The 27,691-nt window shown below is 48.8% G+C and overlaps 1 protein-coding gene across 1 annotated transcript in view; it reads left to right on the top strand.

Moving 5' to 3' along the window:
• SREBF2 (sterol regulatory element binding transcription factor 2) overlaps positions 1–27,691 on the top strand; it is a 350,039-nt gene that overhangs the window by 143,536 nt on the left and 178,812 nt on the right. Inside the window, exons 11-12 of the mRNA XM_086963475.1 lie at positions 7,261–7,430; positions 7,799–7,970. Of these exons, the coding sequence (XP_086819601.1) occupies positions 7,261–7,430; positions 7,799–7,970 (342 nt within the window). The remainder of the gene's footprint in view (positions 1–7,260; positions 7,431–7,798; positions 7,971–27,691) is intronic.

The following is a 27,691-nucleotide window of genomic DNA, read 5'->3' as shown; positions in this document are numbered from 1 at the left end:
GGGATGGCTTCCTTGGCCGTTCAGTCCTCCAGGACTTTCTAGTGTGATCATTGGTTCGCAGACCCACCACTGTGGTTGGTATTGCTGGGGTATCTATTCTGAGGTAAGGAATCTAATACTAACCTGTTTCTTTCAGATGCACAAGTTACTTACCTTCGGAAACAATATATCTGTAAGAAACAGTAGTTGGTATTAGAATCCTTACCACCCCACCCATTCTCCCCGTTCTGCGAACCGATATCTAGGTTTAAGGTCATCCCCTTTCAGGGCACTAGTTTTATGGCACCAGTGTTGGTTTTCATCATTGCTCTGCGTTTCTGGCGCGGAAAAACTGTGTATAAGAACTGACGTCAGTGCGCGAGGGTGGCGTCTAAGTACTCCGGCGATGTCATCCCGGCGCCAACAACGCTGATGACGGACGCGGAGCCGCAGACGACGCCTACAGACACGCAGGGGTACTGCTACGCAAAAGTATCCGGATCCAGTCTGACGCCTGGGGATATTCTACGGTAAGGAATCTAATACTAACTACTGTTTCTTACAGATATATCGTTACTGAAGGTAAGTAACTTGTGCGTTTTGCTCTTTATTTCTTATAACTCATGTTTTAACTTCGAAGTTTCGCTATTTCATGCCTCTGTTAACAAATTTTGGATGCAACTGGGAGTTTTTCAGCACAAGTCTCCCACCATCCGCAACCGTCTGTATACTGCTTGCTACTCTGATTCAGGCATGTAAATCTATGAAAGATACCCCAATACTGGATAAGAAAACAAGTTACTTACCTGTAACTACAGTTATCCAGTATTGGTATCTTTCATAGATTCACATGCACCCACCCTCCTCCCCGGAGAGTCCGTTCTCTGTTATGGGATATAGATTTCCCACTTGTGCTAACGAAAATCTGAGGAGAACTGGCACTGCAGAGAGTGTTTCAGAGGATGCTGATAGCTGATTGGTTGGGACCAAAGTTCGGTTCTTTTAACATAATGATGTAGATAGGCTACTAAGATCTAGGCCTCAGGCCTTTTTCTTTTGGGCCTACTACTGTTATCTACCTTTGGCACTGCTTTTTTATTTACTGTGGGACTCCCGCCTAGGCGACGGGGAATGATTCAGGTATGTGAATCTATGAAAGATACCAATACTGGATAACTATAGTTACAGGTAAGTAGCTTGTTTTCTTCTCTGCCAACGCACAAGTATCCATACTCCTACGTCCTTCCCCATTGAGAGTGGACTGCTGCTCCTCCAATGCCTGTCAACATCACGCTTGGCTAACCCAAGGCAAATGCCCACCAAAGTCTTGGTATAGTTAGCACCATCTCATTGATCCATTACTCCCAAAAGCACAATCTTAGCGATGAGCAGTGTTTTTTTTAAATTAGAAACATCTGTGAGAAGTTGGCCCGATATGCAGTGATCCCTATGCATCGGTCCAAACGACCCTTATGGTGATTGGTTGTAAGTCAACCTTTAGACCAGCTATCCTAGTAGCGTGGATACAAGCAGTCTTCGGGCTAAACTCTAGAGGGCGTGTTAAGCCAGCTGTTATACCATCACATACCCCTTGAACCCCAAGTGAAAGGACACCACACAAGTGTTATGAAAATAAACAGTGTATTTATTAGAATCACAACAGCCCTGTACTCTTTATGAGGACAGGGTACTAAGCACAGAACAAAACTCTTAGGAAAATACTTCAAGTGCACAATCAATACAAGTGCCCGAGGGCACGGAAAGTTTTAGTGGTCTCGGGCGGACCCGATAAGGCAAGTCGGAAGCGATAGGGACTCGGGACCCTTAACTAGGGTGGCTATGCGGGCACCGAAATGCCGAAGTTACCTAGCCCCAAGGGCTGCAGCTGCACAAGTCTTTACAGACGTCGGGAGTCTTCGCTGACGAGCCAGGAGCCGGAAGGAGGGAGTTGCTGGCCGGCGACCAGTGGAGATAGTTCGTAGAGATCCAAGCCTGGATCAGAGATGGATGACACCTGAAAGCAGAGGGGACCAAGTTCGTAACTACTAGCCAGTAGTCAGAAGGTACCAGGAGGGCACCGGATGATCGTCACCTCGACTAGGTGAGTGGGCGACGCTAGGCTCTGCAGTCTCACGGACCAGGAGGCGTTGTCGGCAACCAGGATGGAGGTGCGAGCTGTCCTACGAAGGTTGATGCTGTCGGCGTCGCTGGGCCCAGGATTGGGGCAACAAGCCTTGGCAAATTTCAGGGCCACGTGGTGGGCCTAAAATGGCGTCTTGAGTGGACCAGGAGGGTCCGGGGTGCTCCTCTCTCAGAAGGGAGCAAAGGCCAGTCTGGAGCAACCAGACCAGCAGCGTTGGTTGTCGGGCGTCGTCAAGAAGGTCACAAGCCAGCGGCTAGTAACCAGACAACGTGCTGAACAGCAAAGAGCAGAAGGGCCCCACGTAGATCGTGGAGATGCTGGGAGGCTGCACTTCGATGCTGGAGCTGCTCAGGGTCGGGGCTTCTCGGACCCCAGAGCACTCACCAGAGGATCCCTCGGCGGTCGTGCTGGTTAAGAAATCGTGCAGGTCTTGATGATGGCCGGTCCCTCGAGGTCTCGTCGCACCCACAGATCTCAGCTGAGCTGACGATGTGGGTAGAGGTCAGAGGTGCCAGGGAAGCCGGTTCTCGTCGAGCTGGGCAGTCGGATTCCTGAGGAAGGACTTGCAGCAAACCGCAGAGTTCTTAGATGGTGCCTGCGGATGCAGGGTGACTACTCCTTAGCCACAAGGGAGAAATCTTGAGAAGAGTCGAGAGTTCCTTTCGTAGAAAGTATTCTTGATTCAAAGATGATCTAATTTGGAAGGGTCCCCGCTCCTGCCTTTATCCTAAAGAAAGGGGTGGGTACGTGACTAGGTCCTGCCCTAGGGGTGGGACCAGGAAGGGGGGTGGTTAGACCCCTCTCCCATGCCGGACTTTCCCCAGGTCAGGGGCTGGTGTGCCCCTGGAACTGGTTCTAGCCGGCAGATGCGTAGTGAGCACCGGGGTGCCACTCCGCAGTCACCTTCCTGTAAAGCCCTGCCTACCCAGGATACACAAAACCCTGTCTGGGATGGTGCGAGCACCGCCCCGGACAGGAAACCCTTTGTCCAAGCTCTCCTCGCTGGGAGGACTCCCAGCAGCAGGAGGTCAGACTCGTGTCTGTGGTGGCAGCATCCATTTTGTCGAGCTGAGGCTTCAGTTAACTTTAACCGGGGTTCACAGTTACGTACATGTCGTGTCCCTCTAGAAGGGTGGAATGCTAACCCCGTCGCCAGCATTGGTGAGGGGTCGGTATCCCGATTCGTATGACACCTTACTCGACATGTCTTGATAACGCGATACCGAAGTTATCAATATGGTACGCGTTATCATGGAACAGCCATTGGGTCTTGATTCCGCAAGCTGCAACCGGGCTCGGCTCGTGCCAGAGCCCAATTCACACGTTTCCACGCACTCTGCCTTCAGGATTGTCAAGGCCTGCCATAGGAGTGGCTGATAGGAATTCGGGTGTCCATTTGAGGGTTAGATATAGGTATACTATATCAAAAGCAAAGGGCGAGTATGCCACGTTGCCCCAGCTGTCGCGCAGCCAGTTGTGTCAGATTTAGATGGCCATCCAGGGGTGGCATAATACATGCTTCAGCCCCTGGCAGGCCCTGGGTACACCGATGCCCTGAGTGACATGGTCTGACAAGGTGGCCCAGTTCCAATTGGAAATGTACCTAAGGTACATGGAATCCATTTTAGAGAGAGAGCAGTAGGCCTGGGGTCCTGATTGGCAGGGCCCCAGGTCAACTAAGTCGGAAAACCAGCAAAACACCAGGCAAAAAGTCGGGGGTAACCATAGTCGGGTATCTACCTTCCTACAACATCTTTCCCTTAGAAGTCCTGTTTAATCCCTGCAAGACCTTTGTAAGCAGATGTCCATCTCTGACTTTCAAGACTAGTTCATGTACTGCCAGGGTCTAGAACATTAACTCCTCAGCCCTTGCAAGAATTGCCCTGATGCACCCAATGGCAATTAGAAAATGGGAGGCCACAATGTTTGACTAAAGCCCAGCACGATGCAACCTCATACGTTCCTTCTTTTTGAAAATTCCTTCAGTTATAAGAATCAAGGAAATACAAGAAAAAGAAGTCCTACTCCACTACGAAGAGATTCTCCCTTCTTGGGAGAAGTCTGGGAATCGTCAGCGCCATTCCCTTATTGTGGAATCTGCTTTTTTCTGTTTCCTGGTCTTCAAAAACGGTGTCCACACTTTTTTGCCCTGTCTTCCAATGCCTCGTAGACTTGGGCCTTCAGACAATCTAATTTTGCCATTTTATTTTTTTAAAGCTTGCCTCCTGCCCCCAAACTTTAGCTGGGATCCCTAACTTCCCTTCCTCTACAACTTCTGCCCTAGCACTGTTCATCCTATTTTAGAGTCATGCTGCTGCTTCGGCTTCGCTTCCCAGGCCCTTGACCACACTACTTTTCCATCTACAGACTCCACTAAAGGTTACCACAATGACACAATCCACTCCTGCAGTGTTGAATTTAGAGCTGCTCCTTTGAACGGTGGCAGAAAACTTGTCCAAAAAGCAAATACTCATGATTTCTAAGAACAAGGGACAGGCATCTTTGTAGGATGAGCCTCCGGCTGAACGTTTCTTAAGGGCACACATTTTAGAGGAGTATTTCTGCTTGCCTTTCTGATAAGCCATGGCAGGGTGTGCTTTCTTGAATGAAGGTTCAGAGGAAGGACTGCACTGTACAGGCCTGGAACCGCTTTATCAATGTTCTCGATAACCCATTTGCCTACTCGCCCAACCTTACCTTGCTTAATGACCCGAGGCTACAAGTCACCTGCGAAGTAATTTGCCATGCAATGCTCCGTAAATTGAAAATATGCTGCTGGGGAGACCTGTATATACAGGGCACTTTCCGCACGGCGGAACAGTTTTTCTGGGATGTGCCTCCTTCTGCTATGGATACTTTCCTATTTACCAGACTGCGGCAAAATGTCCGAGCCCTAACTCCCTCTTTCCCCGCTGAACCTGATATACTTGCTCCACTTCACGCATCAGCCAGACTCATTCTAGACATTCTGCGTAAAGATCACATTTCTGGTCACCTGAAAAACCTCCACTGGCTCCCCATCAATAAGAGGATAACATTCCGCCTTCTAACCCACGCACACAAAGCACTTTACGAACTTGGACCCGAATGCCTCAACACACGACTTTACTTCTACGCCCCCTCCCGCCAACTACGCTCCTCCCACCAAGCCCTTGCTGCTGTACCTCGCATCAACAAAACCACCATGGGAGGAAGATCCTTCTCCTACCTGGCAGCTAAAACCTGGAACTCACTTCCCACTCACCTTCGCCTCACTCAGAACCACCTAGCATTCAGAAAGCAACTTAAAACCTGGATATTCGACAAGTAACTCCCCACCCTTCTCCAAGCGCCTTGAGACCCTTTGGGTATGTAGCGCGCTATATAAATCACTGAATTGAATTGAATTGAGTACAACCTGAAGCCCCACGGCACGTTGTATCCATGCTTTACAAACATGCGCAGATTGCGCCCAGCGTTGCGCCTTCTAGAGCTAGGTTGGAATGGGATAGAGACCTAGACTCACCACTCACGGACGAACAGTGGGAAGCCAGTTGCACTCAAACACAGGCGATTACCAGCAACAATAGACTACGGCTACTTCATTATAAATTCCTTCACAGGCTCTACCACACACCTGCCAAATTACACAAGTTTCACTTACGAGACACTGACTGCTGTCTTCGATGCGGCGCAACTGGTGCCGATTTCATACATTTAGCGTGGTTCTGCCCCCCGATTGCTAAGTACTGGGATCAAGTCTTGGCGGGACTCACAAGCATGCTCGGTGTAACACTCACCCCATGCCCACTCAAGGCACTGTTGGGGCTAACGCAATCTGTAGTCACTGTACATAAAAAATTTCTAGCCCTCGGCCTGTTGCTTGCTAAGCGTTTAATAGCGTGCCGCTGGGGCAGAGGCCGTGCCCCCAAGTTTAAATGTTTGATTCACTCTCTGTCCACATGGCAAGAGAGATTACACGATTATGCAGAGCTCCTACCCCCCACCTCACAGCGGAAAGACATATGGGCACCACTCACGGCATATCTCCTCAAGTTGAGTGCAGAAGAGGAGGAAGTTCAGGCTGGGGAGGGTCTACCCATTGCAACACCGCACACAGCAACATCCGAGTAAATCCTCATCCGCATACACTTCACTTCTACTCACCTGCTTCTTGTGCTATACCTGTACTTGTTGTTTGCTCTGTCTGCTTATAGAACTGGGACCAATTGGGATTCCTATGTTGGGGTCACTGTTTGACTGTAATGTCTCCTTACTAGCACTTGGGACGGCTGTTTACAGGAGATGGACGATACCCTTACACCAACATTAGTGAATTTGCTATGCATATAGGCTCCTTCCGGACTACTATGGACATTTGCTTCCTATGATCTAATCCACGTTATGTAGAGTGGGGGAGGGAGGGGTTAGGGTAAATGTTAATTATCTCTCCAATCTTAGTTCACTGCCTAATACAACGCAGCATGGGAAGATGGTTTGACTTTGATTTCTAATGGTCAATGGCATTATTTGCTTTTCTTGCATTGATGTACCATGCTTTATGAATCAATCAAAGTTTTTAAAAACTTTAAAAAAAAAAAAAGGTTCAGAGGAAGACAGACTATTGTCATCTGTTGCTGCACTGTTCTTGAACAAGAAAAATGCAAGCGGTCTTAACATGTTGCAGGAAATGACTTTACCCTATAGGTTCACTGCTCATGTTGAATTGTTGTGTTCATGCTCCTATGTTCTGGAGAGGATCCTGAATCACAACAGAGGCAACATGGCACCACCAAGCTTCACTGTGAGAAACTGATGTGAAGATTTTTTGGATTCAGTCTGGCGACTGAGGATATTGAAAAGGGGTTTAATTTGCAGGAGTATAAACCATAATATAAGTTTCTAAAGATAATTAAATTCTTTCAGTTTCTCACCTTTAAACATCTTTCAGAGCTCGAAGGAGAGCGGTTTCCCCCTCAAATTAACCTGCTCTCATAAAGGCCTATTAATGTTCTGCCACTGTGACTCTAGGTAGGACATGGCTGACGCTGGATAAACCTGCTGTGAGGTTAGAGTATTGTGGATTGCTTGGTCTCTTGCTGTGGAATCACACACTCACTCACTCTCTCTCTCTCTCTCTTTCTCCCTCTCGAATTCAGGGAAGCTTCCATCCAGCTCGCCGTTCCTGGGGCTGAATCTAGCCCTGTGTGCAGTCAACCTAGCTGAGGGTGCTGCTGAGAAGATCCCATCCAGTGTACTTGCTGAGGTGCATCTCACTGCAGCCATTGACCTGAAACAGTTCTTGAAAGGCAGATTGCATTTCATGGCGGTGAGTGCATTTGCAACCCAGCGCACCCTTCCAGTTGTGGTCCGTCTGAGCAGGTGATGTTAGGTGCTTCAATTTGTAGTCCAGGATCTCCTACCATCTCCTTTTAATTTGGGTCCTTGGTGAAGGTCCAGAGGACAGCATTGATCCCTAGTGTCAATGTAACAGGGGTGTTGTTGATATCTACGGAAATGTGTAAGCGGAGTCCGGTGAATCCCCATTGGTAGCATGGGTTAGGTGGTTTATTGATATGGGTTGGAATGGACCACTGGGATTGGACTTCATGATGCAATTATGTAGATTTTGCTTTCACTTGACCCTTCACTATTAGTTTCCTTTGTGCTCTAACTGTGTGCTTCTTTTTCTTACAGGGTTATTTTCTGAGCCGAGCCCAAAGCCTGTGCACCAGTTCAGACAGCTCTTCGGTGCCTGATTCACTGCGCTGGCTCTGCCACCCGCTGGGGCAGCAGTTCTTCGTAGAATACAACTGTTCAGCCAGGGGTGCCTCCAGGGACAGTCTCTATAGCTCTTCACGGAACCCAGGTGAGTCGCTCAGCCTTATCCTGTGAGGGTCTGCAGATGCAATGAAATGTTTAAAAGCCCGCCATTTGTTGTTGCTGCCACAGGGCTTCCAGTTCATGGCGACAGTTGATTTGTTTTCTTCCTATCTAGAGAAGAATTTGAGTAATTGCCATTTTAAAGTGTCTTCTATCTAGCCTGAAGTTAAAACTTTAAAACCAAGTTTTAAGGTTCACTGTCTGGGCCAGGAATACAGGTGCTGGCACAGTAACTGAGGCATAACCAAAGGGACATTTACCTGTGCAATAAGAGGGCACACAAGCAGACACCATAACTGACGGCATAATAACTGGCATAATAACAAAGAAACTCATTATAAGCACAACAACTGGTGCAATAATCTGTGAGAATTCCTCGTGGCTTTTTGTTGCAAAGTGAGCCCTTTTCAGGTGGTCACCCCCAATTTTTCTTTATTGTTTTGGGACTTATCTGCTGGTAATCAACACTCTTAACACTGGTCCACTGCTATCCAGTGCCCATTGGATGTGCTCTGACCCCAAAATCATGTTGATATTGACTTAAAACCTGATTGGCTCGTTTAACATTCCTATAAGGCCATACTATGTGGTGCAGAAATATCCAGTCTGAAAGAAACAGTAGTTATAGATTCCTGAATTTAGAACTACCCGCAGGCGTCCAACTGGATCCAGAAAGTTTTTCGTCAACAGTACCCCTGCGTGTCAGAAGGTGGTGTCGGTCAAATATGCGTTCGTCGTCTGTGTCCTGGTCGCCAGGATGACGTTGCTGAACCTACCTAGATGCCGCCCTCGCGCGCTGACGTTAGTTATTTCTTTTTCCGCACCAGCTAGCACAGATTCAGAGAGAGCGGTACCTCCAGTCACTTTTTAACTGACTTTTTCTCTACTTTTGTTGATATCGTTTTTGAGTCCATCGACTCCTGGTGCACGGGGAATGCCAGACTTCCAGGCTTGCGGTTCCTGTTACCGACTGATGTCGGTGACGGATCCGCACCGCATGTGCCTATTCTGCCTGGGGAGTGACCACGACCACAAGTCGTGCCCCGACTGCCGGGCCATGTATCCGAAGTCTTTGCGGGAGCGGTCCCCTAAGCGCCACGAGGCCCGGCAGTCGGCTCTGCGCCGCTCGAGGTCCCAGTCGCGTAGGAGGTTGAGGGACCGGTCCCGGAGCCACCATCATTCTTCTTCCAAGTCTTTGCACTCTGGGTCAGGTAAGTCGAAGCACAAGAAGTCGAAGAAGCATTTTCGCTCTTTGACTTATCCCCGTCCATTGGCTGACATGACCAGAGATGCAGGTGGGGCCCCTCCTGCAGCTCCGCGTGTGGAACATGAAGGGTCGACTCCGGCTCGCCCCCCCCAAATTCCAGGACCCAGAGCGACCCCTGCCCAGCTTCGTCAATTTTACGAAGCGATGCACGCCATCTTTGGGCAGCCCGACTCCACTGGTGTGCCTTCACTGCTGGGGGCCCTGGGCCTTCGACTCCGGTGGCTTCGGCACCGCAGGGTCCCCTTGGATCCAGGCCTGATTCTGGAGCGGAGCACGGCAACCTTGTAATACCTCCACCGGTGCCGACTCCACCAGCACCATGTCCCCAGCCGACATCAGCTGGGCCACAGGCGACCTAGTGTCAAACTTGAGGTTGACACCGAGTCGAACCGGCGTTGTCTGACGCCGGATCCAGTGCTGACGGTACTTTTTTACCCCTGTTCTACCCTGGCTCTTTGAGACCAGATTGGCAGCCAGAGGAAGGTGGGGAGGGGTCTGGAGACCCTTTGACTGACCAGTTGGGTTATGACCGGACTGGAGAGAGGAACTGGGGGAAGCCAGTGGTCTGAATAACTCGCCAGATCTTGGCATGTTTTCTCCTCCTACCGTGGCAACGGAGGAGGGAGTGTCTTACGCTGTGGTGTTATGTAGGGCGGCCGAGGCTCTCCACCTAGAGTTATCTATGGTGGCTGTCGGGACTAGCCTCCTGACAGAGGTGCTTCAACTGGTGGCGAGCTCTACGGAGCCCCTGCTGCCATTTAATGAAGCCCTGACAGACATCCTTTTGGGCACCTGGTGGATAGGATGATTGCCCGACAAGACTGCCCGGCCCGGGCGACCCCACTTTCCTCTCCCAACACCCCACCCCTGAGAGCTTGGTGGTCCAAGCTTCCACCTCCAAGGGCGCATTCCCTACCGCCCCACCTGATAGGGAATCCAAAAAGCTGGACCATCTTGGGAAGAAGATGTTTTCTTTCTCCAGCTTGGGACTGCGTTCGGTAAACAGTGCATGTCTGTTGGTCTGTTACACCAGCTCCGTGTGGGATGTGGTTGCGCAAGTACTGCCTCAGTGCCTGGAGGAGGCCCAGGCCGTACTCTCTTGAGCAGTTGCCGAAGAGAGTGATGCAGCAAAGTTTACCATCGCTGTGGGCTGGATACTGCTGACTCACTAGGCAGGGCGATTTCCATGTTGGTAGCCCTTCGTCGCTAAGCCTCGTTGAGGTTGACTGGTTTTTCCCGGGATGTCCAATCCACCTTTACGGACATGCCCTTTGATGGCTGTCGCCTATTCGGTGACGAAGCAGACAGTGCGCTAGAGCACTTTAAGGACTCTCCGGCTATGGCCAGGTCCTTGGGCCTCTCCACCACCTGCCCTGTGCAGTCTACTATTCGTCCCTTTCGTTGCTACAGGAGGGGTGCCCCACCATGTCCTGCCCAGAGCCACAGGCCAGCGCATGCTGTTCAGCCCCTGCGAGGCCGGGGACGTGGGAACCAACGCTGTGGTTCTGGGTGCCAGCGTGCAGACCAGTCCACCACAGTCCCCTCTTTAGCAGCCTCCAACCCCTCCTAGTCCGACCTTTCAGGGGCACCAATTGGCACTGGGAGGCAGGATTCGCCATCCCCTCACCCGCTGGGGCACCATCACGTCGGACAGGTGGGTTTTGCAAAAAGTCTGAAGGTGCTACTCCCTCCCCTTCGAGCTACCCCTCCATCCATACTACCTCAGTACCATTGCGTGTCGGAGGATCATCTGGCCCTTCTCCAACAGGAATTTTCAGCACTCCTGGCCAAGGGTGCCATCAAGCGAGTTCTTGTTCCAGAAGTAGGTCCTGGTTGCTATTCCCACTACTTTCTGGTGCTCAAGAAGGACAAAGGTCTGCATCCTATCTTTGATCTTAGGGATGTCAATAGTTCCTCCAGAAGAAGAAGTTCAAAATGTTGACGCTGGCTCAAGTCCTGTCTGCCCTCGACCCTGAAGACTGTATGGTAGCGTTGGACTTGCCGGAGACTTACTTTTATATCCCCGTGCTGCCGGCCCACCGGCGTTACCTACGGTTCACCGCGGTCCCCATTGGCCTTAAAACCGCCCTTTGGGTATTCACGAAAGTGATAGTGGTGATCGCAGCTCATCTGCGCAGATCAGGTGTTCCAGTCCTCTCCTATCTCGATGACTGGCTGTGGAAGGCGGGCACGCCCCAGCTGGTCATCTCCAACCTCCAGACTAGGGTTCTCCATCAACGTGCCGAAGACACGCCTGACTCCCTCTCAGAAGCTCCTCTTCATCGGAGGGGTTCTGGACATAACAGTTTCGGGTCTATCGTCCCGAGCAGTGAGTCCGGGATATTCGGGCTATGGTTCTGACCTTTGAGCCTCTATCCCGTGTTTTGGTCAGGATGACCCTGAGGCTGCAGGGCCTCATGGCCTCCTGCATCCTGCTAGTAGATCATGCCGGGTGGCATATGCAGGCTCTGCAGTGGGACCTAATGTTCCAGTCGCAGCATCAGGGGAATCTGTCTGATTGTGTCCAGATCACGGAGGGCACTCCACGACAATTGCAGTGCTGGCTAACGAGCCAGGATTGGGTCAACAGCAGATCCCTCTCCCTTCCCCAACCAGAACGCACACAGTGGTGATAGACGCATCCCTTCTGGGATGGGGTGGCCAAATGGGAGAGGCAGAGATCAGAGGCCTTTGGTCTCTGGCAGAGTCCGGGCTCCACATCAACCTTCTGGAGCTTCGGGCGATCTGTCTTGCACTCAAAGCATTCCTTCCCTCTGTTCAGGGAAGAGTAGTGCAGGTGTTCACGGTCAACACCACCACCATCTGGTATTGCAACAAACACGTCGGGATGGGGTCATAACCCTCTGTCAAGAGGCCCTCCGCCTCTGGACATGGCTGGAACATCAGGGCATATACCTGGTGATTCAACACCTGGCAGGTTCACTGAACGCCAGGGTGGACGAACTCAGCCGCAGGTGCATGATGGATCGCGAATGGCATCTTCATTCTGAGGCGGTGCAAGGTCTCTTTCAGCAGTGGGAAGAGCCTTGGTTAGATCTATTCGCCACAGAAGAGAACGCGCAATGTCTGCAATTCTGCGCGTTGGAATTTCCGAGGCGGCACTCCCTAGGCAATGCTTATTATCGCGAGAGAAGTTGCGGTCTTCTATACGCCTTTCCGCCTATACCACTTCTGCCCAGAGTGCTGAATAAGATCAAGCGCGACCTGGCCCAAGTAATTCTTGTGGCTCCGGATTGGGCACAAAGAGTCTGGTATTCTGAGCTGCTACACATGGCTGCCTCTTCGGGAGGATCTGCTGTCGCAGCAGCAGGGGACGGTCCTCCACTCAAACCTGTCCAGCCTCCACCTCCTTGCGTGGAGATTGAGCAGCGGCAGTTGACGTCGGTTGACCTGCCTCCCGAGGTCTGTGATGTAATCTTGGCAGCCAGGCGTCCCTCCACTAAGACGGTTTACGCCTGCAGATGGAACACATTGGTGGCATGGTGCACAGCAAAAGCTGTGTATCTCCTTTCCGCCCCCCTTTCTGACGTTCTCTTGTTCCTTTCTTTAGCCCAGCTGGGCTCTGCTCTGGGCACTCTTTTAAGGACTATCTCTCAGCCATTTCAGCCTTCCAAGGGCTTCCTGAACAGCCTTCTCTTTTCAAGTCCCCTGTTGTAAATCGTTTCCTTAAGGGCATTACTCATCTTTTTCCTCCTGTTCCCATCGTAATGCCTCAGTTGGACTTGAACTTGGTTCTTTCCTAGCTTATGTGCTCTCCCTTTGAGCCGCTACATAACTGTCCTCTCAGGCTTTTAACCTTGAAAACTGCCTTGCTGGTGGCCATCACCTCTGCGCGCCGGGTGAGTGAGCTACAAGCTCTTTCTTCCAAGCTTCCCTTTCTGGCCGTTCATCCGGACAATGCTGTCCTCGGAGCTAGACCTTCCTTTCTTCCCAAAGTGGTTACTTCTTTCCACATTGGTCAAGCCATCACTTTGCTCACCTTCCTTTTGCCTCTGCATCCTTCAAAAGAGGAAGAGAGGCTCTACCGTCTGGATCCAAAACATGCGCGTTCCTTCTACTTGGATCGCACCAAACACTGGGTGGACGACCAGCTCTTTGTTGGTTACGTGGGCGCTAAGAAAGGTCGGGCCGTGCACAAATTGACCATTTCCAGGTGGGTCGTTCTGTGCATCAAAGCTTGCTATTCTTTGGCAAAGAAGGAGCCTTAAGTGGGGCTGCGCGTCCATTCCACCAGGGCAACGGTAGCTACTACTTCTTTGGGACGGGGAGTCAATCAATCAGGGGTTTGTAAAGCGTGCTACTCACCCGTGAGGGTCTCAAGGCGCTCTGTCATTAAGAGTCCCTCTTAATGACATCTGTCAGGCAGAACCGTGGGCATCGCTGCACACGTTCATCAAACGCTACTGCTTGTACAGCCAAGTCCGGAGATGCGGCTTCTTTGGCCGTTCTGTTCTCCAGGACTTTCTGGTGTGAGCTTAGTTTGAATACCCACCTCCGGGGTTGGTATTGCTAGGGTATCTATTCTAAGGTAAGGAATCTATAACTGTTTCTTTCAGATGAACAAGTTACTTACCTTCGGTAAAGATATGTCTGTGAGAAACATAGGTTAGTTATAGATGCCTTACCGCCCCACTCATCCTCCCCATTCTGCGAACTGACTTCTAGGGTTAAGGACTTCATTTCAGGGACCTAGTTTTGTGCACCAGTGGTCAGTGTCTTGAATTGGTCTGCGTTTCTAGCGTGGCAAGTTGTGTACAGAACTGCCATCAGCGCGCAAGGGCGGCATCTATGTAGCTACAGCGACGTCATCCCGGCGACCACGACGCCGCTGACTAATGCGGAGTCTACCGATGCCACTTTCTGACGCGCAGGTGTACTGCTGACGAAAACCTTTCCAGATCCAGTCTGGGTAATTCTAAGGTAAGAAATCTATAACTAACCTATGTTTCTTACAGATATATAGCTACCGAAGGTAAGTAACTTGTTCAATAGCATGAAAAGTTAAATACTACAAGTGGAATACAGCACCTATTGTGACATCTACTGCAGTGGCAGTAAAAACATGGCTTCAGGCCTAACCTGTGTAGCTTCAGACCAGCAGCTAAAATCCTGCTGCACAAACCTATCAAAACCACCCGTTTGACAGGTAGGAAAACCTGATTTAAAATATAAAATAAGTTCCGTCTAAGTGCACCTTGCTGATCCCAATGTAGGGTGCATAATATTTAAGATTGGAACCGGTTTGACATTTTAAATGTCATGTGGTTTCCCCCTCTCCCTCCCAATAGCTAAGCAAAAAATGATATTGTCACTGGTCAGGCTGTTCCTAGCACATTAGAAAAGTCAAAATACAGATTATACTCTTTAATCTATGACTTTTGACCTGTACCAGCTACAGACTCAATTCAGAGCTAATAAAAAAACAATCTAATGGTAAAGTCAGGTTTTTATTAAATAACTATCTTGGAAATGTAACTTTTAGAAAGTTAGCTTTACCCTGCCTGTTGGTGCTAGAGGCTAAGTTGCATTAGCTGTCTAGCAGCTGCCCTGCCTAATATGTATCCTGAATGAGGTGTGAATTTTCTCCCAGGAGCTACACAATAGGTTGACCTTGATTAGCAGAAATGACTCCCGAGCTCAGCAAAATATGCAAAGTGTGGGCAGTGGGCTTCCTTTTGACACTACAGTGTCAAATCTTGTCTGACAGGTTGGTTTGAGCCATAAGTCATACTCTGGTGTGCTTGAATGGGAGAAAACAGGATGTCAGAACTGTTCTTGTGTATTTGTGTATCCCTATATCTGTATTGTTTGACCCTACCTTTGTCCTACCATACTTCTGTTTTCTAATTTGTTGAGGGCACAGGAACTGCATCAAACTGGATTGTAGTGTTAGATGTAGAAGGAAACTGGGGATTATCATAGTGCATTCTCCTACAGACATTTACCCCTCAGATGACAAGTTTGTTTGTGGCTGATGACTTTCGCCATCTTGAAAATGCCCCTGCCTATGGCATTTTGGGCCTACTTGCTGTAAGTCAAACATGCCCTACTCAAAAAAAAATTGCCAGTGCCAGGAATAAAGATGCCACCCTATCAGAAGACTTTCTGGACCTGTGGAAGAACAGAAGAGGCCTCAACGGTATGTCTGACTTGTGAGTGACTGAACCTGCTCCTCCTTTGTATCGGGGACAAAGAAGGGGACTCCAGGGGTCAGTTGGCTGACCTTCTGTGTAGCTACAGGGACACAAAATGCTGCAAGAGCCCCCCCCCCTTAATTCCCAGCTGACTTGTGGCAACTGGTACCTGCACTAGACTTTGCTGGTGGCCTCTGCCTGGCATCCCGAGAGTCTCTAGGTTGCCCGACGAGGTCCTGGGGGTGTCTTAGAAATGTACTCCTGTAGCTGCTTGGGCACCAAGAAAAAGTTGGAAACATTTGAAAACTTGCTGCAGTGACAAGGAGACCTACCATGAAAGTATGAGCAGTTCCTCAGCATCTGATTGTATTTAAGATTCTCCAGTATTAGGGGTGTCTTTCATAGATTCACATGCCTGAATCATTCCCCGTCGTCGGAGTGGGAGTCCCACGGTACATAAAAAAGCAATAAAATGCCATAACACAGGAAAAATACAGTAATTCCCAACCAGGAAGTAAAGTAGCCAAAGCTACAGGAGAAAAAACTTCCATACTCATGACTATCCTAGTCATTTTGTATAGTCCAAACTACAGCCAATCAGGCGACAGCACCCACCAGAAGGTTCTCCCCAGAGGCTCAGGCTCTCAGATTTTCTACCGCACGTCGTGTGAAGGGAGTCTCCCTGAGCTCTGCTCAGTTTTCTTCTCTTATTCAAGTTTGGATTCTTCTTTCAAGAATGCCTTCTAAGAAATCTTTATTTAGAGCTTGTGACTCTTGTGGTAAGCTCCGGCTTTTTAAAGAGGATCCCCACAAAAAGTGCATATACTGCCTTTATCCTGATCATCAGGTCAAGGACTCTAAAATTTGTGGAACCTTTCCTCAAAAGACCCTTAGGAATAGAGAGGGTCGCCTGCTTTTGTGGCTACAAAGGCTCAAGAATTCTGATAATCCTGCGTCTGAGGTAGGCAGTATTGCCTCTGGTTCTACTACAACCTCTAGGAAGAGGCCTGCGACTTAGGGGTTAACATCTCCTGAGGCTAAGGTGGCTAAGAAACGTCTGCCATCTAAGGGGTCTGACAAGCCGTCTACTAGCAAGGCTACTCCCCGAGTCAAGGAGAAGGAGGGACCATCTACACCCCCTAAAAAATCTTCCAGGAAATTGCCTCTGACTTCTGAGAAGAATTTGCCTCAGAGTCCGCCACTGTCGTTGACGGCGCCATCTACAACTCCTTCGTCGACGAGGATCTCCATCGACGCTACATCTACGTCGGCGGTAACATTATCTCCTAAGCCTCATATGATCATGTCGACGGCGGCTTCTTCGGCTACTATGGTCTGTTTCTGTCAGACCTCTCTCGTCGACGGCGCAGCTTTCTTCTGCCGTCGTCGGCGCGTCGTCGTCGACTCCTCTGAAGAAGATCCCGTCGACGAGTGTGTCAACGACATCTTCGTCGACGCCTTCTCTTCCGTCGACGAAGAAGCTACCGTCGGTCGGCAGGCTAGTCGGCGTCCCGTCGACTAAGTCCGTCCCGTCGACGAAGCCAAGCCTGTCGTCTAAGTCTATGTCGCCGACGACACCAACACCGTCGACGGACCCTTCATTGTCCACGTCGACGACTACCTCGTCTACAGCTAAATCCACTGTAACGAATCCTTCAGTGGTACCAACGTTGACGCCGCAACTATCCTCTTGCACCGCTTTGCAGGTCTGGTCACCTTCTACGGTTTTTCGGACACCCAAACAATCTTTGCTTCAGAGGCGTGGGTCGACTGTGGCGCTCTCAACCCTGCATATTTCTCCACAAAAGATACCTCTGCAGGTGCCTGATAAATTTCTGGATTCTGAACACAGCGAACAAGACTCAGTCATTGGGGAAACCTTTAATACAGCAACTAGTCCGTCCGAGTTAAATATCAAGTATCAAGACGACGAACAGGATGAGCAGCAATAACCTGAAAATAGGCTGTCCCCTGTAACAAATGTCCCTGCCAAGCAGGTGCCAATCGCATTGCTCACAAACCTCCAATACATGTTGGATGACTACTACAAACGGTTCCCACCATCAGAATCTACGGGCTCGGTGCCTCCTACTCCTGCTACGGAAGCACCTATATCAAACGTTCGACCGCTAAAGTCTCCTCCACCTCGGTCGTCCACTCAGCCTGAGGATCAACAGCTTTCAGATGAAGATGACCAGAGAGAGGAAGGCGAAGTGGATGATATGTCGGAGTGGGATGAATATCAGGTGCAAACTCCCTCTCCATCACCTCAGGCTACCTCGGACTCACCACCAGTAGACGTGGGTGGTTTCCACCTCTTGATGGAACGGGCTACAAAGCGTTTCCATATTGATATGGAGCAAACGGAGCAAGAATGTTTTCTTTACGATTTTAAAGACCAGCCTAGAAAACAAACCAAATCCATACCGATCATGGACTTTATCTGGAAGGAGGGTGTAAAGGTAATGTCTACTCCAGCATCCATTCCTCCGGTCTTGCCACGCATTGAGAAAAAGTACAAGGCTCCTGGAAAGTCACCTGCGTGCCTTTATAGGACAACCGAAACTGGACTCAGTTATCATCCAGGCGGTGCAAAAGAGAGCTAGAAACCCTTCATCTCCAGTTGTGGACCCACCGGACAGAGATGGCAGGCGCCTAGATGCCAGGCGCCTAGATGCCATTGGAAAAAGAGTTTCAACGATGGGAGCTACCACAGTCCGGGCTGCTAATTCTTTGGCCATCCTGGGCAGGTATGACCGGCAGATGTGGTCGGACATAGCTCCGTACATAGGCCTCCTTCCTGAGCCTTCTAAATCTGAGGCGCTGAAGATCTTACAGGAAGGACAAAGAATCTCAGAGGAGATTATTGATTCAGAATCTCAGAGGAGATTATTGATTCAGCGGTTGACGTCGCCTCAACTGGTTTCCGGCAGCTAGCTGGGGCTGCTATCTTGTTTAGGCAGGGGTGGCTGCGATCTACCTCTTTCAGTCAGGAGATACAATCTAAGGTATTAGATATGCCTTATGATGTTGAATTCTTGTTTGGCCCGCAAGTTGAAGAAGCCTTACAAACAATAAAGAAGGATACAGAAACAGCGAAATCCTTGGGTACGCTTCAATTTTGCAAGCCTCCCTTTCGAGGAGCGAGAGGACGTGGATCGTTCTCAAATAGAGGGGGATACTCACAACAATCTTCCTACAGACAAGGAAATCAGCGCTATCAGACCCAGCGCTATCAAACCTACGGCCAGAGACAAACGAATTATTCCCAGAACAGGGGAAAAACTACCTACCGCGGAAAGGATAAGCGCCAATGAGACCTGTCACCTGCCACCACTACTACCCCACTCTCGAGAAAAGGTTGGAGGACAGATATCAAAGTTTTACTCAAATTGGCTATCGATAACATCAGACAGGTGGGTTCTGGATATTATAGCCAAGGGCCACGCCTTAGAATTCGGCCATTTTCCTCCGAATGTTACCCCAAAAGGCCCACCTCCAGCTCACCTGAAGGAGCTATTTGCCCAGATCAATTTGATGCTACAGAAAGGAGCAATCGAGAGAGTACCTCAAAATATGAGGGGAATGGGATTTTACTCCAGATTTTTTCTGATCAAGAAAAGGTCCGGAGAATGGCGTCCGATTCTAGATCTCCGTGCCCTAAACAAATAAGATGCATACTTCCATATCCCCATCTTACCTCGCCACAGAAAATTCCTGCGATTCAGAGTGGTTGGCAGGGATTACCAGTTCAAAGTACTTCCTTTCGGTCTACGCTCGGCGCCAAGGGTATTTACAAAGGTCTTAGCCCCAGTGGCAGCTCACCTCCGGCTGGAGGAGATTCAAATATTTCCATATTTGGACGACTGCCTTATCAAGGCCAGTTCTTACGAGGAAACAGAACACCATTTACAACAGTGCCTGAACCTTTTTCAGTCCCTGGGTCTCTCCATCAACTTCAGCAAATCCCAGTTGATACCATCACAAAGACGGGCTTTCCTGGGAGCAACCTTAGACACACAGTTGCTCCAAGCCTTCGTCTCGGACGAGAGGCAAGTCAAGATACAAAATATGGCCAAATATCTACTTTTAAAAAAGTCAGTTTCAGTTCGACAGTGCAAGTCTTTTCTGGGGATGGTATTGTCTTGCATTCAATTAATACCGAATTGCCGACTCGGGATGAGGCCTCTGCAGGAAGAACTGAGCTTACAGTGGCTGCAGGTCTCTGGCTCTTTCGAGGATCTCATTCAGATCACAATTCACATGTGGAGGTCCCTCCTCTGGTGGAAGCAGAGAAAACATCTGCAGCAGGGTTGCGCTTTCCTCCTGGATGCGCCAAGTTTGACAATCACCACGGATGCATCCCTCGAAGGCTGGGGAGCTCATCTTCAGGGCCTAACTATCAGTGGCAAGTGGAACCCTCAACAAAGGCGTTGGCGCATCAACCGGCTAGAACTGAGAGCCATTTTCCTTGCACTCAAGGCATTTTGTGCAAACATCCAGAATGCCAATGTGTTGGTACGCACAGACAACACAACGAGCATGCATTACGTAAACAAGCAGGCAGGAACAAGATCACTTCTTCTGTCTCAGGAAGCCCAAAGGCTATGGACATGGTCAATACAACACAATATCAATCTTCAAGCGGTGCGTGTTCCGGGAACGGAGAACGTCTTAGCAGAAGCACTCAGCAGGACAACCGTATCCACTCACGAGTGGGAACTTCATCAGCAGACCGTGGATCGGATCTTTCAACTATGGGGTCATCCAGACCTAGACCTCTTTGCAACCAAGACCAACAGCAAATGCCGATTCTTCGCAACCTGGCATCCCCACAAAGACTCTCAGGGAAATGCGTTTTCGATCAACTGGTCTCTGACATATGCGTACGCCTTTCCACCAATTCCGCTAGTTCCCAGAGTCCTGCGGAAGATGAAGAAAGAGCCATGTCGGCTGATTCTAATTGCTCCCAGATGGCCTCGCCAGTACTGGTTCACAGAGCTCCTTCTCCTATCGGAGTGCAAGCCGATTCAGTTGAGTCCAATTCCGGATTTACTTTCCATTCACGACGGCCAGATTTACCATCCGGATCCAACAACGCTGAAAGTAGCGGCCTGGTGCCTGAGTACTGTGAGTTTGCCCATCTAAACATCCCTGCGGAGTGCAAGGAAGTTCTGGCCAAAGCAAGGGCACCTGCTACCATAAAGACGTACAGTCTTAAATGGAAACGTTTTTGTATCTGGTGCCGTTCAGCTGGAATTCACTCCTTTTCAGCTAAACCAGAGGAGATCCTGCCTTTTTTCCTACATCTGGCTCGCTCAGGGTTATCTCATGCTACCCTAAAGTTTTCCTGGCAGCGATTTCAAGATATCGACAGGATGGGACCAATTCCCTTTACTCTACGAGAATACAGCAATTCTTTAAAGGCCTTTTTAGAATGTTCCCTCCGGTACGTCGTCCACCTCCATCGTGGCATCTAAATATAGTGTTGGCACAACTCATGCGACACGCATTCGAACCCATCCACAGAGCAGATCTGAAATTTCTTACGTGGAAGGTGTCACTTCTACTGGCCCTAACCTCCTCTTGGAGAGTCAGCGATATCCAGGCTTTTACTGTTCAACATCCTTTCTTATAGTTCACAAATGACTCTGTGGTGCTCCCCACCAATCCGAAATTCATTCCAAAAGTACCTTCGGATTTCCATCTGAATGACCCGGTGGTTTTAAAGACATTGTTTCCTAACCCTCAGACACCTGCGGAAAGGGCATTACATACTCTGGACATTAAAAGATGTCTAGAATTCTACTTGCAAAGAACATCTACATTGCGCAGGTCTGATCAACTATTTGTCACTTATGGGACAATTCGTAAGGGACAGGCAGTTTCTGAACAAACAATTGCAAGATGGATATCTGCAGCTATTGCATTTTGTCACGCACAAGCAGGAACGCCTCTGCAAGCAGCTCCTAGAGCGCATTCTACAAGAGCAGTGTCTTCCTCTACTGCATTATTTGCTAGAGTTCCTCTTCAGCACATCTGCAGAGCGGCGACCTGGGCCAGTCGCCATACTTTCACCAAACACTATTGTTTGGATGCAGCCAGCGAGACTGATGCTTCAGTGGGTCGAGCAGTTCTACGAAATCTTTTCATCTAAGGTGAGCCTCTATATCCCACCTCCTATTCCTGCTGTTAGACGCTTGTTATGTTTCTGTTATGCACATGATCAACTGATTGCGTTTTACTATGCTTTTACTGATGTTCTTTTACATATTGCATTGTTATGTGCTTCTAATATTGACAAGCTTATGATACCATTAGCGTCTGCCAAGCACGGATATGTACTGCTTTCTACTGATTCAGGCATGTGAATCTATGAAAGACACCCCTAATACTGAAGAAGAACAATAGTTACTTACCTGTAATCTGTGGTTCTCCAGTATTGGTGTCTGTCGTAGATTATCATGCAACCCGTCCACCTCCCCTCAGAGGCGCGTAGGCTACATTGGTTTACCATCACTCCTTGCGAGAAAATCTGAGAGCCTGAGCCTCTGGGGAGAACCTTCCGGTGGGTGCTGTCGCCTGATTGGCTGTAGTTTGGACTATACAAAATGACTAGGATAGTCATGTGTGGAAGTTTTTTTTCCTGTAGCTTTGGCTACTTTACTTCCTGGTTGGGAATTGCTATTTTTTCCTATGTTATTATTGCATTTTATTGCTTTTTTATGTACTGTGGGACTCCCACTCCGACGACGGGGAATGATTCAGGCACGTGAATCTATGAAGGACAACAATACTGGAGAACCACAGATTACAGGTAAGTAACTATTGTTCTTTGTTCCCCTGAAAGGCTCCAGCATGGAACCTTTTTCTTGCACAAACCTCAAAACCTCTTGAGCAGTGCTTCCCAATATGTGCACCCCGGGGCACCATCAAAATTAGCCTGGGACGCAGTGCATCAAGATTTCTGATTTCGGTTTAAAGTGATAATTGCTGGTTAACATCATAGAATGGGAGTTTTTCATTAAAATCATAAAACCTCTAAAGCAGTGATTCCCAATTTGTGCGCCGCGGCACCCCGGAGGGGGGGGGGGTGGCTTTCTCAGAGACAGGTGCACATCTGTGTGGATGTCAGTTCTTGTATCGGTCTGGGATGATCCAAGAATAGTTAATAAAAAGCACTGTCCTTTCACACATGGAAAGGGCAAAGGCTGTCAGTCCAAATAGGTCCCTTCATGTTGGATTACCCTCCTACTAGCAGCCTAATACACTATCTATTTTTATGTGACCTCAGTACTATTGGTCGGAGCTGCCTTTTTCATTGGTGAGTCACAAGACCTACTAATCATCATCTAGATTTGAATGTATACTTAACTTTTGACCAGGGGCTCCTTACGTTTAAAAGGGTTTTTTTTCAAAGGAAGAGATTAGTGCTACTGACCTCTCCTCCTTTAGACCTGGGGTTTACATTTCACCCTGGTTCTATCACCAGCAAAGCACCTGGTGTAGAACAAGACCTTCTGTGGTCTTATTTGCTGTTGGACTTCCTTAACATGGAGGCTTGTGATCATGTTTCCACATCTGGAATTTGCTACCAGTGTACATTGCTGTACAAGGACAGCCTGCTCCATTTTGGCTTTAAGAGAAATTAAGGAGTTTGCTGTTTACCTGTCTCTGTTAGGAGAATCCAGGAAATGAGCCCACCTGTGTCCCCCTACATGCCCTCCAAGTAGGTCATCAACCCCGGTAGGGACTCCAATTCACACAAGTTTTTTCTGTGGCATTGTCCAAACTATTTTTGAGTGAACCCACCATCTTTAGGGATTTGCATGTGCCTGCCTAAGGAAGGCTTTTGTTGCCAACATGAAATTGTGGGCTTTTATTGTAAATGTTAAATTGACTTTCTACAGTGCTATGCTACCTAATGTTGAGGCCCAATTGGTACCATCAGACTGAAGGCAATAATGTATTAAAAAGAAAAAACTAAACGTCAGATGCAGGCATTTTCTATCAATACACAAGTATCTAGAAACGCATTCCTGTATCTATCCGGGCCTAACAAACCATGCTCAGGAACTAGCTAAAAACATAACTTTTTAAAGATCACTTAATCACAATACAGTAACAGTTCACTTCTTCGAGAATCCTGTGTCCCTCCAATCAGTCAGTAACACTGCTTCTCTTCCAGGGGATACTCATCAATAGTCATAAGCACTGAATATTCCCTCCCACGTGCGGGAATCCCGGAGCAATAGCCAATAATATGCATAAATCTACATATCTATATATATATATATATATATATATATATATATATATATATATATATATATATATATATATATACATAAATACCCATATATATAGATAATATGCATATACATATGCAGCCTGAAAACACCATATTAGGCTCCAAAACTGCCATTATTGCATGTAAAACGTTTACATTTGGCCAAATTAAGGCATATAAGTCACCATATATGATATATGTAAAGAAGAAAACTGCCCTGAGTTTCTTCGAAACACACAACCTTAGTTTTTAAAGGTAAAAACAGGCAGGATCATAGAGGCAGGTTTAGCCTAGTCACGGTGCATAGAAAACAATTGGAAAATTGGCACAGTGCCTTTAAGACCTCCAGGAACCCTTAGGCTCCCATCATGCACCACAGGTGACAGTTAGGTCAGTTGTTTTTTCCGTCTCCTTCTTTGAGGATTCTTGAGCATTGAGCTCGCCGGTTGGTGATATTTGATCACTTTTTTCTGGTAGAAATAGAATTCTTTTGACTTCACTCGACGTCTTTAGTCTCTTTCTGACTAATTCAAAAACAAATTCTGACTTTTGCCTATTTTGTCCAGTCAAAATGCCTGGCCTGTGGTGAAAAGATGGCCAAGTCAGACCCTCATTCGGTGTGTGTTGCTTGTTTGCCTTCATCCCACAAGCCAGACCAATGTTACCACTGCAGCAAGTTTTCCAAGAGAACCCTTAGAGAGAGGGAGAAGATCAAGCTGCATTCCCTACATGAGAGAGGATAAACAGTGAGTGGGCGAGAAGAGCATCATTCCAAAAAGCACTCTTCTCATCCTAAAGAGCGCAAAGAAAGAGGTGAAAAAAGAAGGCATCGGTCTCCTTCTTCGTCGAGGGACAGATCGTCATCCAAGGTACCTCTGTGCTCAGAGTCGGCGTTGAAATCGCTGTCGAGACGTCCGTTGACGTCGAAACATCCTTCGCCGTCGAAGCATCCTTCATCGTCGAGACATCCCTCGCCGTCGAGACAAGGTGAGAAGAGCCAGAGGATGAGGTCGTCATCTACGCGTAGGCGGACCAAATCTGGCTCTCCTATGATGTCAAGAGGTCAGGACTCGACGTCGAAGTTCGCAGCCGAGAGGCTCTGGACCGACGTCGAGGTCTACGGCGAGAGGTCCAATAGCATCGACGTCGAGCCGAACACCAAGGGCTTTGACGCCGAAGAGACGCAGCCATTCGATGTCGAGACACATGCCATCGATGTCGTCGCCGAAGAGATTGTCGTCGAGGAGATCGCCGTCGATATCAAAGGAAAGACCTTCTGAGTCTAGGAGGTCGAGATCCAGGTCAACGTCGAGGAGGTCGCCGTCGAGGTCACCGTTAAGAGATCTAAATCGGCTTCTCCTCCAGCGAAGAGACCTAGGGCGACATCGAAGGACTGTTCGACTCGTGATGCCCCAGTGGTGACTTCAGGGAGTGCTTCTTCCTCCCCAGGGCTTCAGATCGTGCAAATATTTCCAGAGCCCTCACCAGTACCGTCTCCAGCCCGGCCAACCAATATCTCGCCAAGATGGCTAGGAGATATTGGAGAGTGGAAGATCCGCAGAATTAACCTACCACGGTCTTCTTCAAGATCAAGGTCACCTTTAATCCAGTCAGTGCATTCTTCGGGGGAGACGCGAGCGTACCACGCTGAGAAGGTCCCCATCGGTGAGGAGGCGATAATCACGCTCTTCTAGGAGTAGAGCTTCACGCCACCGATCTTCTAGAAGACAAAGCTATAGGTCTTCCACAAGGTCGTCGGATTCCAAGGCGGACTATTCTCCGACTCTTTCCTCATGTCCTCCAAGCAGACTATCACCCATCAATGATGTTCTCACCTTTAATGAGGTTCTCTGCCGTGGGGCTGCTAAACTCCACATTGAAATGCCAGTCTCTACCACCAAGACATCAGTGATATTTGAAACCCTGCACCAAAAGTCTTCCTCCAGACCTTTGCTTCCTCTAGTGCCTGGATTGCTGGAGCCTGCTTTACACGAGTTTCTTACTCCAGCAGCGGTGGGGGCTGTACCATCTAGGATAAGAAAGAAATATTAGGCTCCTGATAATGATCTGAGAGCTGACCCTCCACCGGACTCTGTTATTGTGTCGGCGGCACGAAAGAATCAGACAGAGGCAGCATCATCGTCTGTGCCCCCAGATAAAGACAGTAAGGCTGTGGACTCTGTAGGGAAGAGAATGTGCACTACCTCTGCTTCCTACATGAAAGTAGCCAGCGCCTCGGCTCTGCTGGGTCGATATGATCGTTCATTATTAGACTCCCTGTCACGCTTCATGGAGAAGCTCCAAAAGAGGACAAACAAGACTTCCTTGAAATCCTGCATGAAGGTGGCCTAGTAGCCAATCAAGTGATCAGTGTAGCGGCGGATGCTTCAGATCTAGCTGCACATGGCTATTTGCATGGGATTTGTGCTCGACGCTCAGCTTGGCTGAGACTGACGGGGCTGAAACCTGAAGCACAGCATCGGATTCTTAATCTTCCTTTCAATGGATCATCACTCTTCGGATCTCATGCCGATGAGGAAGTGTCTCGAATGAACACAGAGCTTGATACAGTTAATGCTGTGAGTCTCGAGAAAAGGTAGGACTTCAGGCGACGGTACCGTCCTTACGACCGATGACAAAACCAACAGAGGGTTCAAACCCCTCAATGGTCCTCGCAACAAAATCAAGGAAGGTCACAGTACTCCCAGCGTCGTCCTGGTAGAGTAAGAGGTGGCAATTCAAGACCGTCCACACCTGCTGCCAAGCAACAGCAAAAAAGCAGTGAGTGCTTGCTTCCCCTATCTCCGTTACCCACTCCGGTGGGGGGAAGTGTACGTTTTTACCTGGAAGAGTGGACAAAAATTACACTAGACAGATGGGTGCTGAAAATTGTAAAGAATGGGTATACCATCAAATTCAAGTCCCCTCCACCTTCCATTCCTCCTCAAAAGACTGTCACCCATCGTATTAATCTCTTGAGGGAAGAGGTGTCTGCTCTACTCCTAATGAATGCCATCTAGGAGGTCCCTTGGCAACAACGTCGGCAAGGGATCTACTCCAGATATTTTTTGGGCCCAAAGAAAGATCCAAACAAGGAGTTCAGGCCTACACTAGATCTCAGACGTCCCAACAAATTCATTCTCAGAGAAAAGTTCAGAATGCTGGCATTACATCAAATAATACCGCTTCTGCATCAAGGGGACTGGATGTGTTCCATAGACCTTCAAGATGCCTATTTCCACATACCAATCTCTCCAAAGCATCAGAAGTTCCTACGGTTTTGCATCCAATCAAACTTCTTCCAATTCACGGTCCTGCCTTTCGAGCTGAAGTCGGCTCCCTTTCTCAAAGTGCATGGCAGTAGTAGCGGCTTTCTTGAGGAAACAGCACATATTCGTCTACCCTTACCTAGAGGACTGGCTTCTCAAGAGTGCGTCTCCCACTCTTCTGCAATAACATCTCACGCACTGTATTCATCAGTTGCATCGGCTCGGTCTGCATGTAAACTTTAAGAAGTCCATCCTCAATCCAACACAGAAGATACACTATCTAGGCGCAACTCTGAACTCAGTCAACGCAAGAGCTTATCTTTTGGAGGAGAGACTATCATCCATTCTCCTCAAGTGTCAAACTCTCTTGAAGACACATCAGCCTACGGCCAGGCAGATCTCCTCCCTACTTGGGTCTATGGCCTCGTGCATTTTTCTAGTTCCAAACACCAGGCTTCACATGAGACCTCTGCAGCAGACTCTGGAGGATCAGTGGACCCAAATCTCCAATCGCTGGGAGGACAGGTTATCAATACCTCTGTCCGTCCGACTGTCCATCAGATGGTGGATGCAACAGATTCATGGGAGTCCCTTTTCAAGAGGACATGCCTCAACAGACTCTGTGACTGATGCGTCTCTTCAGGGATGGGGTGCTCATATGGGATCATTACAGATCCAAGGAATGTGGTCACAGAAATGGCAACTAAACCACATAAACATGCTGGA

Source organism: Lissotriton vulgaris, chromosome 1_1 (genome assembly GCF_964263255.1).
Source record: "Lissotriton vulgaris chromosome 1_1, aLisVul1.2, whole genome shotgun sequence".
Lineage (NCBI taxonomy): Eukaryota > Metazoa > Chordata > Amphibia > Caudata > Salamandridae > Lissotriton > Lissotriton vulgaris.
This window is presented reverse-complemented; position numbering and strand designations above follow the sequence as displayed.